Below are 14,204 nucleotides of genomic sequence, written 5' to 3'. Positions count from 1 at the left end.
AAGATTTATTCAGCTTTTAAGGGTTTTATCCTAAATTTAAATAAACCAAATTCTTCAAATCAGGGAAGGTTAATAACATAAAACCTTAAGTCTCAACAATTCTGCCCAACTGTCATTCCACGTCCCTGTTCCTGACGTACCTGTGACAATCTGCTCAATGCACGTGAGCGGGACATCGTGTTCCCCGAGCAGGAGGTTTTTAAAATGGAACTTCTGAAACACATGAACTCACAGGCATTAATTGCAGTTCTGCAGTTTGCAACCAGATATACAGCACAACTTTGAACAAACTAGGATAAAAATCAGGCATGCCTGGGCTTTTCTAACATGTACCACCCTTGCCTCTTCACGGGCAATTAGAGGTTGTGGAAGCAGCCTTCTTGTGCTGGTGAACTGCACACCCAACATTTCAGAAACCCCAGTAGAGTATGCAAATTAAGCTCAATATTTGCACTGAATTTACTGAATTAGCCTCAAAAATTACCGGTAGAAATTCAGTACAATCTGAAGTGTAAAATATTGATCGAATATAAGGAATCTCCAATTATTACAGTAACCATAGAAAGAAAAAAATATTAACTCTACTTTAAGGAGCAAGTTTTGACAACTATTTCATGTCAAAAATTAACCTTTTGAAGTAGCTTTAGTCAAACTTACCATTACTGAATGAGCATTTATCTACTTTCAGAGCTTTACACAATGCTTAGGTTTTTTTAAAACCCCCAAATGAAAGTGCAAACTTCACTGAAAATACTACAGAGCTCATTACTTGTACTTCCCAACAGTGCAGTGTGCTGTGCTGTTCAAAAAGGGATCAGGGTTTTGAATGTCACATGTTCTGCTTTGACAAAGACAAAAGAGTTTCTCTCTCCCCTTTTCTTGTTGCTTCATGTACAATGAAAACTCATTTCATGGTTACTCTGCCCTCCATCAGTAACACCAATAAAACTCAGCCACATGAAAGGCTTTGCTGATCTGACACTCTGTTCAAAGGAACATTTGCAATTATCTCCTTCAAGGAGGAACAGTTTGTTTACAACTCCTGCTTTGTCTTTGGTCAAACCACTTCCCGAGGCAGCTCCCCACACAGAGGTGAGCAGAGCTGGATGTACCTCTGTGCAAACCTGCTCTGTTCTGATCCTCTCAGTGAAGGGATGGAACAGCAGCACACCAGGAACAGGACAGTGGAACCTCATCCTTTAGCCTGCTTTGTTTTAGAAGGCATCATGTAGATATCAGATCTGAGCCATTCCCTGTGTTTCCCCCGACACACTGCCCTGGTGAGCAGCGTGAGCAGCAACAAACCTGCAGTGGCATTGGGTCATCCGTGATGAAGGAAATCTTGAAGTTGGTGCAAACCAACTTGCCCCACAGGTCATACTGGCTCGTGTCTGTTGCAATGCACTTTCTTACAAAATTCACTTCATTTACCACAATTTCACCTTAAAAAGAAAAAGGGGAGGGGAAAACAGAAGCCTTTATACATCTTGTAGGAACGACAATTTCTAAGTCTGTAGTACCAAGAAACCCTTATCTCTTTACCTCTTTCAAGTTATACGCCTCTTCTGGGTAAACCTGGAATTTAACTAACACCAGTCCAGGGAAAAAAAGAAAACTACCATTCCAAAATGGACAATACTGTGCAGTAGTTAAAAGGAAAAAACAAACAAACAAACAAAAAAACCAAAACAACCGACCAATCATAAAAAACCCCCCAAAAACCCGAAAAAAAACAAACGACAAAAAAACAACCCACAGCCAAAACCAAAAGAACTACACAATGCTTTCCCTATATCCAAGAGGAAAATCTGCAATTCTCAACTATTAAAAATTCATTGGTTTGAACAACAGTGTCCTTTAAACAAAAGCATACATTCCTGTACTTCAGCTAGTATTTATTTTAAAAACTGAAATTAGTTGGATATTGTTAAGTACTTCAGAGAGTTTTATGAACTTCATGAATTCAGAATTATTAGGCCACATCTAGTTTTGTATTTATAAACAGATTTTCAGGTGATTTCAAAAAAGAAAAACCAGAACACAAACACATTTCAGAGTTTCTACTGTGACTGTCTACTGAAGGAGACCAATCATTTTCCTTTGCAAAACAGAGATCTAAATGAAGAAAAAAATAAATTATGCTAATTGGTCTGGCATAAGTCATACAATAAAAAAGCACATAGGCAAATGAGACTGACGACGACTTAAAAAGCAAAAGTAAATCACTACAGATAATGTTACTTTTTAGTTCTGCAACAGAGGTTTCTGGAAGCAAAACAGCAATTCTTACTTCAGGAATTTAACATGGTAATCCATTTTATCCCTGTGTAGGACTTTTGCTTCTGTCATCAGATGAACCACCTCCAGCTGCTGCTGTCAACCATAAATAGTGTGGGAGTGGAAGTGTGTTCCAAGAAAAGCGTAATTTCATACTGGCTGTAGGTTTCTGTTTAAAAAAGACTAAGGACTAAAGATTGCTGAAGCCTAATTTGCTCATAATAGGCTGGGCATATTTAGTCCCAGTTGCCTGAAATGCAGTCTCAGAGTGTCCCGTGTTTTGCACGAAAACAGGCAGTTCTTTGGGTGGCTGTAAGGGCATGAATCAGTTATTTATGTCCAGTGAGAATGAACATAGCTTGGAATAAGCTTCCCACCTGTCTCCTGATCCAGAGAAAGTATTTTCCTCAGATAGTTCTCACTGCAGCCACGTAACCAGATGTTCAAAGGACTGTCTTTAGCATCCTCAGACACTTGAGTAGAAATGGACCTTTTGCGAGTTCCTGCACATGCTCCTCACCCTGAGCTATTAAACTCCACTGTCCTACTGGCTCTCTCACCCCTAATCCGATTAGGGATCAGCATGGAAGTCACTAAGAGCAGCAGCAGAATTCCTGCTTCTAGTTCAGTCGTGATAAACAGCTACAAAAATCTCTTGGACTAAGTCTGTAGCCCTGAGCTGTCAGAATTATGCTTGAAGATGTCAGGAGACAACTTTCATTGACCTGTGGTTGTCATACACACACATAATCTATGCCAGAAGTGGCAGGAGTAGTGAAAATGCTCTATAAGCAGATATGCTTATAAAAAAAAGCTTTAAAGCCTTTTCTCAAACACTACTAAACTGTGCTTAAATAAGCTTTTGAATTTGAAAACAAAAAATCTGATTCTGACAGCTTCAGTACAAATAGTTAAAGTTCAGCCAAGTCCACAGCAACTGAAAACAATGTTTTATAATGGGATACATGAGAATGACAAGCCCTACATCTACTAAACGCTGCAATGAAAATGTTTCAATACTTCTAGCAGGGTCTGGCCTGAAACTTCTTAATGCCCAGAACTGCAAAAGCCCAAACCATATATTGAAGTAATTTCTCCTCACAGTTGGTGTTAAGTCTTCAACTATTCAATGTCAAGTTCTCAGTCATGTGTCTATGAAGCTTCTCCTCTCCACAAACTGAGTGCTACATATTTTTTATTCTGCCCTCTCAGTACTGCCAGCGTATCACAGCATTTCTAATAAAAAAATATGGAGAGTTAAATACACCATGAAATGAAGTGCAACTTCCATAAGTATTTTTTTGGTATAACATTCTCTTATCTGTTATCAAGTATAATATTGTTTAGTATCACTCTTGCTAAAAGCACAAATTACTATTACCAAACTATTCCAGTACTTCATATCTTTGATGCTACAATACATACAAATACCTTCATTTTGAATCTACTACAGTTTAAAACTTGCCTCATCATTCTCTTACCAAAGCCAGCTCTTTTTACTTTCCTCCTCCATTCCTCAGAATTGTGTGGCTACACTGCAACATGTTAATACTAATCCTATTCCAGTGCACCTTCATTTAATCTCATTTCATCCAACAAAAAAAACATTCTGGATTTTTTGGCCTCACTTCTTCCTTGCTCTCAAGTTGGCAGCCCTAACAGAGAGCTGTCAGTTTTGAACCTGAGGATTATGGTGTGCCAGGACAGGGAGTGCACCCACACGGCCTTCACCCCAGGGGCTGAAACATTTACAATGAAACAGGAGAAAGTCTGCAATGCCAAGCTGCACTTTCCAAACACCTCTAGAAACTGACTTTTTTTTAACGCAGGTTTGGAATTTTATATTGACCTGTCTTTTATCCCTCATTTGGACATCTCTAATGAGCAATATAAAAAGGTGTGAATTAAGTCAAGTTTAGGAAAGCAGATAAACAATGTAAGTAGTAAGTGTAGGATTTGCACAATGAAGCTTTCTTGTATTTGCAGTTGAGTAGGTGATTTTTCTATACAAGTGTCAACAACAGAGCTATTCAGAGATATTACACTGCACATTTCTACAATGTAGCTGCTGCTTTTTTCCAGTAAACAGTCACGAGCTGTTCCAGACAGCAAACAGCAGTCAACACTTCCATGTGACTCCAAGAGTCAAAGAATGATCTCAGGCGACAAGAGCAGTTTGTTTAAACTCTGACAGGAAACCAGATGAAAATTTAGAGTTGCCACCCTTACACATAAAGCCTAATCATTTTTAATAAAAATATTTCTACACTGAATACATGAACCAGAAAAATAACACAAGAGACTGAAGAATCTGTCTAGTTTGTAAACCCTCCATTAACACACAACATCAAAATTGTTCAAGTTCAGAGAAATTCTGCTAAATCTCCCAAAAGCACGTGCAATCTGACTGGTTCATATTTTGGATGTTAAGAGAATTTGTGGTATGTGTCTAATCCACCATCAAAATAAAAATCAGGCAGCAGGGCATGGGAACACCCAGGAACTGGAGCCAAGAGGGGCAGGACTGAAGGTGCTGAGTGCAGGGACCAGCAGGAGTGACCCACAGGTGTCACAGCTGGGGAGGGACCCACAGGTGTCACAGCTGGGGAGGGACCCACAGGTGTCACAGCTGGGNGACCCACAGGTGTCACAGCTGGGGAGGGACCCACAGGTGTCACAGCTGGGGAGGGACCCACAGGTGTCACAGCTGGGAGCAGCAGCACCCTGTTCTCCCCAGCCTGAGGTCACACTGAGTCTGGGCCAGGCTTTACTGCAATTTGTTTCCTCAAAATTTGAAAACACAACCCCTAATCACTAACATCCTAAAATAGGGGATATTCTGCACCATTTTCCCCATAATATTTCTGTAACTTTTGGTGCCGTGCCTCACAGGATCAAGTTTAATTTTTTTGTTTATCTTATGAAGGTAGCAATTTGTAACTTATACAAGGAACTCTGGATCTTATACCTGCATAAATACAGATCACACAAAATATCTAAAAAATTTGCTTAGCTTTTTTGTGTATTTTGTTATCAATCACAGGGTAATCAGACAATAAGAAAATCTGATAGATCTGAGAAAATAAGCAAGAACTGCCAGAATTAGCACTGCTTTAGAACTTGTATATAAAAATTTTCCTTTTTTCTCTAGAGGTAACACTCTGGATTCTTTACAGCAGCAGGAGATGCATAAATAATCCTCTTTCACCTATATGGCCAGTTCTTATGTTTGCTGCTTTAAGACTCTGTATTATCTTAGCTTCGAGTTCAAGAAACACACCAACAAAAAAAGACACCTCAAGCAATTAATACTAATAGACAATCTTTTTATCACATCGAGAACCTGGCACTTGCTAGAGGCAATGAATGGCTGAAATCATGCTCCATAAATTAATAATGCAGATGCTACATGCTCGGTAAGTTTGCAGGTACCCTACATGTTGCTAAGGGAACTTTTCCAATGCTGCACTAGAAGCACAAGAAGAGATTTAGCAGCATATACTTTCTTTAATGAACATTGAAGCTCTGTGGGTATGTTTGGTGTATGTTCAAGGTCTGATAGACATAAGGACAATAGAGGTTATTAAGTACTTTCTGCAGTCATATAATTTCTACTTAAATTAATAAAAACCTAGCACCTAGTGGATACACTTAGGAAACAAAACCCCTTTCTCATTTATAATGCTGATAGTGATTATACCCAATTAAGACAACAGAAAAATAGTTTGTTTACGTGAAAGATAGTCTTATAAGCTCACAATAGAAAAGCTCAAGTTAATTCAAGTAGCCATTTAACCAATTAAGACTGGACAATAATGAGTTCACTTGTAGCATGACTGGCAAATAATTAACTTCTGGAAATTCCTGAGTAAGAATTTCCAATAAAAACTTCATTAATAAGTAACTGAAATCTAGAACATTTTTACCCATTTAGCTGCTCTCTTGTAGAGAGAATACCAAAACTGTATGAGTTTATTAGTATGCAACAAGCATTGAGATGTAAATGTCTCTAACCCACTTCTAAATGAATCTTCTGTTCAGTGTGCTCAGCCACTTCCAAACTTAAGAAAAAAGTATTTGTAAGCTCATGAAATAATTGTCTTTTGTCTTTTTTCTGATTTTCATGAGCTCTTACAATGTATTTAAGGTATGTAAAGACAAAAAAAGCTGCACACTATTGTAAATGTCACCTGCCTTTCCCCATAACTATTTTTCAATATTTTCATGTTAAAGAACAGACTACATTTAATTTTCTGTACATCTGCAGAAAGCAAAAAAATAAAAATCAAGTAAAATGTTGTTCCAAAAGGACAGCTCAATTCTGTGATATTTGGGGAATGAAAAGCAATTCGGATATATTCTATTTGCATTAATTTTTAATAGCAGAACCTGAGATTTCTGTCAAAGAATAACTCTGGCCACTGCTTGGAGAGTGGTGTGTTTTAAATGCACAGTACCAAAAGAACTTGCTTTGCCAATCTTAATGGAAAATTGTTATTAAAATACCATATACATATATTGCACAGTTTCTCTAGTGTGCTGGCAAAGAGAAAAGAGGAAGAGTATGGCAAGAGCTTAGATAAATTTCAAAAATGCTCAGTAAGGAAAAAAGTAGCAAAAAAAGTAAAGGTTTCTGGGTGAAAGTCTTCAAAGATCATCTCTTCATGTCCCATGCACAATAACAGGACTAACATCAGTATTTGCCCTATAGTGGCCAATCTTTGGGAACCTTGCAGAAGGAAACGACCTGAGAAGATAAGTGCTTTTCTGAACTAGGATGGGATGCTCCACAAAAACCCACACACACCTCAGAACCACAGCGAAGGACACAAGGAAGTAGAGTAGGCAACAAACAGGAGCTCAGGTGGCAAGGAGGAAACATCCATCATGTCAGGAGCAAGTCTCTCATTGCCAGCTAGATCAGAAACAAAGTATTGCATGAGACTAAAAAGCTGCTTACAAAGCAGCTTCAATCCAGCAACTTGTATTACCCCTAAAATAGAAACATTAATTCCCACCTCCAGCCTCATGCTGGCACTGCCATTTGTGACGGTTGCACCAGAGAACTGATCCAGCCGAAAATAATTCTATACATGCATTTTTCCCTTTCTTTTTTTGCCAGTTCTGATTTCATCTCGATTAGCTCTCTGATCTGGCTTGTTCTTTGGTTGCACAAAAAAAGTGTCAGCACCAAGGAGTTAATAAGAACACACACCTGTGGTGAGAAACATGGAATAATAACCAGCTCCTCTTGTCATCAGTATGCATTGTTGGGCCAAATTAAAATAAACCCTATCACCAAACCCTCCCAACAAAAGTTTAGTGATGATTTGGTCAGAGTCTGTAATGTGAACAATAGACAAGCCAGTGAGGAGGGAGTGTCTTTTGTGTTTCGCATATTTTTAGTCTGGCTACATAAACTACAGATTCCCAAAGCCTGACTCTGCCTAAACAATATAATCAGTAACAATTTGAGAGGACTGAGGTTTTCAGCCTGTTATTTTATAACTGTGTTACCAATACAAGTTACAGATGCTGAAATCGTAATGTATTACTGGGTCTACCTTAAATTATGCAGGTTTGGCCTAATAAATAAATCAATACAGAAACATACGTTTAGAAATTACATCTAAATTAGTTCACTGAAGACTTACTTCATTGGAAGTAAATATAATTGCCAGGAGACAAAAACCCCAGTAGGTGGGTCAGCTCAGAATCTACACTAACATTTTATTCCCTTTCTGGACTTTAATGACTTGTAGCATTAAATACACTGGGACAGAGTGGACAGACACTAATTAGTTTGGGAATCCTTTGCAAAATGCACATGTAGAAACATTAAAATGTTTAATTTTAAAACAGGGTCATCCTTCTACCTTTAAAGAATTATTTCCATATTGTCCTATCATTAATCTGTTGCACAAAGGAACGTATATTTGTAGATATTTGCAAATACTTGGAATACGTTACTAGTCAGAAATTTTCAGAGATGTCATTCAAGACAAAGAAGGCAGAACAAAATTACTCCATTCAGTAAAACCTACTCCTACTCCAAACTGCCTTAGTAGTACTTATATCATGCCAATCCTTAAAAAAGCAAAACCAAACACAAAACAAGCAGTTAACTGAACCCAAACCATGTCTGAAAATTTACTTTGAGTCAAACAAACAAAAAAAGCTGTAATAGAAAAAAGCATTTACTATATACTTACTGGAAGTGATGTCTCATTTATTCTAAATATAAGTAAAATGTTTGGTTCATTTTTAAACTTCTTACTATATGAAAAACTGCAGAAAGTTTCAGATTTCATATCTAGAATTCAAAACTCTCATAATTTATTTAAAAACTTTTGGTAATCTTTGTGTAGACCACAAAAAAAAAAATCCTATTTTAAAAAAGCTTTAGGGAATTGCATCACTTTCCAAATTGCTATTCTAATTTTCTAATCTGGCCATTTTTAAATGTTGAAAATAATTTCACGCTCCAGCATGACACTGATTCCTGAAAACAAACTATAATTACAAAGCTACCTCACTTTCCTAATCTTACATTCTAACTTTAAAAACGAACAAACTTCCCCAGTAACATTCCAACGGCCAGCCCTGCAATATGATGTCTTACCTGGCTGCACAGTGAGCGCCCTGGGAGCACCCCACAGCACTGGGGATGAGACCCGAGAGATGGGGGTGCTCTGGGAACAACCAGCACCGGCCTTCCCACAGGGTCTGTCCAGGTGCCAACAGCTCTGACAGGCTGGCACGTCCTGAACAGAGCAGCAATGCCTTCCTGGAGAACAACTCTTTCCAGAGCTGTCCATGGGAAAACGCACTGACAGGAACAGCATTCCTACTCTGGGAAAACACACTGACAGGAGCAGCATTCCTACTCTGGGAAAACACACTGACAGGAGCAGCATTCCTACTCTGGGAAAACNTCTGGGAAAACACACTGACAGGAGCAGCATTCCTACTCTGGGAAAACACACTGACAGGAGCAGCATTCCTACTCTGGGAAAACACACTGACAGGAACAGCATTCCTACTCGTACAATTGGACAATCCCAGTTTTCCTCTGAGCTGTTAAGGCAAAATGACTCCTAATAGCGCGACAGGCAGAATGGGCAGACCTCTGGGGTTGTGCATTACCCTCACGTTCCCAGTGCCTGTTCCTCACCCACCCACCCAGCCCTGGGCATTCCCTGCACACCAGCACGTCTGGGCTCAGCACTGGGACACCACCAACCACAGGAAAATGCCAAAGAAGGGGTGCAGGAGCCCAAAGCAGTGAAGAGAGAACATACCTGGGGAACTAATGCACACGGAGTCTCATCCAACACTGCATTCCCTGCTCCTATCACAATATGTGTTGCAGCTGCTCTGGAACACATGACTTAATGTACTAAGGAATTGCAGAAAGCAGGAGGGGGGGAAAAAAGGAAAAGAGCTGGGACCTAACTTGCAAGAGAATCAGACTCTTCTGAAAGATTAAAACATTCCAGGATCCAGTCTTAAAAACCTCCTACAATTAAATTTCTACAGTCAGCTGCCTTTCTAAGGGCACATGTATGCAAAAAAAACAAAGCAAACCCAAAAAGCAGGTGGCAAAGCCAATTGGCATTATCAGATAAAAGCCAAATATATCCAGTGGCAAAAATCTTGAACATGATACACAATTCCACCTCAGCAGGAGCTCAGCACAACTGGAAAATGTTCATGGGTAATCAAAAGAATGATTAAAGATACAGAGAGGTTCCTTTTTAGGAGCAACTAAGACAACTAAGCTAGAAGGAAGCAAAACAGAGCAGACATATAAGTTTGAAAATCATGACTCACATGGAATGGAGGAATATGATTTGATGTTTGCTGTGTCATACAAGAACTAGGATTTATCCAAAGAAACTAGATGGTGGTAAGTTCAGAACAAATAGTTTGTAACAGCATATAATTAAATTGCTGAAAGGGTTACCAGATGAAGCTGTGGGTGATAGACGTTTACATGCCTACAGAAAGTGACCGGATAAATTCCTGTAAGACAAACACAGCAAGAGGAACGAAATATGGTAGCACTGCCTCTGTGGTGCCCTGTGACTCCTCACTTGGGGCTCCCCATGAGGTTACTCCAAGAGGGAAGTCCCCATTCCCCAGCTGCACAGAGCCGGGAGGGCAGGATGAGGAGCTGGGAGTGCTGCCTGTCCAGTGCTCTCTTGTCCCTCTGTGCCAGCAGCCACCACCAGCAAGAGGGTCCAGCTGGCCATGTCCTGCTGGACACCCCCCACGGGTGTGACCACACACCAGGGATGGCACTAAAGTTGACTTCTACCATCGGACTATGAAACAGGGTGCAGACACAGACATGACTGCTTGCAACTGCAGCTCACCACCAATAACCCTTTTACTTGCCTTAACACAAGCAAGCCTTAAGGATAAAAATTACTATCCTAATTCATTTTACTTCTGTAATTTTATTGTATAAACTTTTAAAAACAAAAGCAACTACACCATTTCTAGGTTTCTTGTAAAAACTTACAGGTAACAACTACTAACTTAATGTACTAGCAAATTAGTATTCTGACCAACAATTTAACTAATTCAAGTGGACACTAAGATTGGGGAGGAACAATCCTTTTCTCACACTCAATCAGGTGCTACATTGGTTACATAATTTCCTGCAGAATATCCTGCGTGAGCAACACTGAGGATCTTTTTGCCTGCTCTTGCCCAAACCACAGTGTGGCACTGGTCCCAGTACAGAGCCTGGACTGGCCCGTTCCCATCCCTATGTTGCCCCCTCTGCACACTGCCTGGCCACTCCAATCATGCAGACACACTCTGCACTGTACTCCAGTTATGCTGTACAAGGTTTCTAACTTGAAAACGCTACAGACGTGGTTAGGGAAAACAGGCTACAGCTGATCACTAGAACAAAACACACCTTCAGGTTTAACAGCTTCACACTCCCCAGGGCACACAGGCCAACTTCCTACCAGCCAGGCAGGCACTTTAACAGGCTGGCTGGTAAACTACCTGCTACTTCAGTAATTTTCCTCTGTGACATGTTATGAAAGCAGCTATGCAAACAAACAAAGGGAAAAAAAGCGAAACTGTTACAGAGGCCAACTCTGTAACTCTGAAGTTACTAACTAACTCTGAAGCAACAGACGACAGAGCCACACTGGGAAAACAGAACTGCAGAAAGAAAAAGAAAACATCTCTATAACTCCATCTCAAACCTAGATCATGTATTTTGGAATGAAATAATACCAAATTCTATAAAATTACTTGCTTTTCCCTACTGCAGTATCAGTGTTGCCACTCACAACCAAGGCTTCATTTGCTTTAAATATTTGTTGCTTTTCCAAACGTACCACCCTCCTCAGGGCATATACTTCCATGGGAATACAAGCTTTTGCTTCAAATTCTGAAGAGATGCATCTATTCCTCTGGAGCCCAGAAGAAACTTTAAAAACAAACTCTACAGGTTTAAAGTTAATTGCAGTAATTATTCCTTTTTTTTTCCCTAAAACCCTCCTCATTATGTAACTGGACATATTTCCTAGCCTGGAACTCCCTCTCCTAATCTCCACTGCACAGAAATACAAGTTAGACAGCAGGGTATTCAGCTACTTTGGAATTTCAGTTTTTAGTAAGCAAGCCACTCCCTCAAAGTGACTATATTTTAGGAATCAAAAGCTCAGTACAACCACTTGCAGTTTCTGAAGAATACTAAAGCCAATGACTGCTTGTGCTAAAGTAATTTAATTCCAAAAGAACTCATTAAAAACTCCACCACTTAAAGAAGCATAACAAACATTCAGCCACTCAGGCTTACCTCTGTCCCTGAGAGCAAAAGCAATTTCACACAGCTATCAAGGATAGGTTATTAGGAATGCCATACTCAAACTGTACTTGCAAGGAAGTGCAAGCCAGCCTTGATATAATTAAATTAATTGGAATTTGGCCAGAAACTCGGGTTATGACAAATCCAAAAGCCAGTCTATCCAACAGTACAATGTGTACTTGTTTATACACTTTTCTACTGCACCATCTGATGACAGGAACCAAAAAAAAATGTGTTTAGGCCAGTGCTTAGCTTTAAACACAAAGAGTTTCATTTAAGTAATTTAAAATAAGTCATTTCTAAACTCCCCTCCTCCACTCTCATACAGAGTAATTAAAGGATTTTGTCATAGCTACTCTGTGGCTGTAAGAGCAGTGACTTCTATTATGAAATAATTCAAAGTAACACCTTCCAGTGATATGGAGGTGGAAATTTTGGTCATATTGTGGCTTCTATACAACTTCGGGCAACTTACTACAAATGTCCCAAAAGCCATTAAATGCTGATATCAGAGACAGCGCACACAAGCAAAATGATGCAAACAGGGAATACATATAAGCCAGTTGAGAAAAACAAGCTCGGCCAGCACCATTTTAACTGTACTTGGGAGTTTCACAAATAAAGAACGAATCACACCACAAAAGTTACTGCACAAAGTCGGTTTCTGTAACTGCTCGTGGCCAGGGCCCACAGCAAAAGCAAGATGTGCTGCAGTTTGAGAAAAGCAGCCTTGTCCTGCCTTGCATTTGCTGTGGAATGTCTCAGAGAGGAACATGCAGTCACTTCCTTGTGAGTCAAAGGCCTTGGATGAGTATCAACTGCAACATAACCAATGAGATGCCAAGTGCTAAGCAAAAGTTTTGCAAGTATAAAAACATAACTGTATTTCAAACACCGAGCAATCACAGTAATGTATTTTAAAGTATTTATGCCTCAAGCAAAATCTGTATTATTTTGTTTCAAGAAGAGTCAGTTGTTATTTACTTTTTCAGTTGAACCTCTCCCACAATATTTCAGTCCCTTAAGCTTAAGGTACCTCACTGCACCATATCACATACAAATCAGTACTGCTTAATTAGCATTAGTACTACTTAGTCCCATATAAAGAAGTGACAGAAAGAATTTTTAAGAGTAAGCTGTTTACTCCTACATCAATGTGTGTGTAAATTCACATTTTTTAACACACAATATGAATGAGAAAAAAATGCAGTACAGCATTGTTTTAAACTCAAAATTACCATTAAAAACCACAAGCCAAATTTATTAGTGAAGTACAGTCTGCAATGAAAGTTATCTCGAGAACAGTAGATTGTTCCTTTGATATCTGACAAAAGGCTTTTAGAAATCCTCATTGATCAAACCATCATTTACCAAAGATTATTTCTTATTTAAAATATGGTAGTCATTAATTTTTATAAATATATAACGATAAATAATAATAAAAGCATTGCTTTTCTCACCCACACACTAAAAAGACGATTCTGTAGAGGTCTGAAAACACCAATTCCAAAATTACCAAACAGCTGCATATTCAAAAAGAGAACGAATAAAGATGACATTAAAAGTTTTCCAGTAGAGAAGTCAATCATACCTACCTACCAGAACCAGAAATTCTATTACTATTTTCCTTTAAAATAAAGGAAGGCTCCAGCCCAGGCTGTGGTACTGGGCTCTGCACACAAGTACATGTCTGACTATCTGACAAAAATGCAGTTATTAGTAGTCTTCCAAAAGGTGTCAAGAATGTTGAAAAACTTACAGTGGTTTAATTTCCAATGCTCACAGTGAAACCAAGACATTATCCTACACATACTAAAGCACCACACGGGCAAAATTGCCTATGCATGTATGTAGTGTTTCGGGCAGGTTAGAATAACTTTCTACAGACACAAATATCATCACCTTTTTCTACCCAGAAGTTACATTCCCTCAAGGAGCAATGCCAAGACGAAAACATACCAAAATCAACACCAACAAAGGTTATTTGTCAAATCCCTGATTAACGCCTACCTGGCAAAAGCACTGGTTCCAGCTTTTTAATCCTTGGTTCTGACGCTATGTTCTCTTCAGCCTGGAGAACAAAAAAAAA

General features: G+C 39.2%; 1 protein-coding gene across 5 annotated transcripts in view; it reads right to left on the bottom strand.

The window, feature by feature from the left end:
* Positions 1-14,204, bottom strand: part of MTMR10 (myotubularin related protein 10) — a 35,172-nt gene that overhangs the window by 19,899 nt on the left and 1,069 nt on the right. For 2 of the 5 annotated variants that reach the window (XM_017835895.1, XM_017835894.1), the window contains exons 2-4: positions 14,126-14,186; positions 1,306-1,442; positions 141-213 (exon numbers count right to left, since the gene is read on the bottom strand). In XM_017835895.1, the coding sequence (XP_017691384.1) occupies positions 141-213; positions 1,306-1,442; positions 14,126-14,186 (271 nt within the window). Of the gene's footprint in view, positions 1-140; positions 214-1,305; positions 1,443-7,084; positions 7,104-8,899; positions 8,982-9,578; positions 9,635-14,125; positions 14,187-14,204 lie in introns of those variants that run through there. The other 3 variants (XM_017835896.1, XM_017835899.1, XM_017835897.1) reach the window with 3 other exon arrangements.

This window comes from Lepidothrix coronata, unplaced genomic scaffold, assembly GCF_001604755.1.
Source record: "Lepidothrix coronata isolate B3197 unplaced genomic scaffold, Lepidothrix_coronata-1.0 Scaffold266, whole genome shotgun sequence".
NCBI classification, from domain to species: Eukaryota; Metazoa; Chordata; class Aves; order Passeriformes; family Pipridae; genus Lepidothrix; species Lepidothrix coronata.
This window is presented reverse-complemented; position numbering and strand designations above follow the sequence as displayed.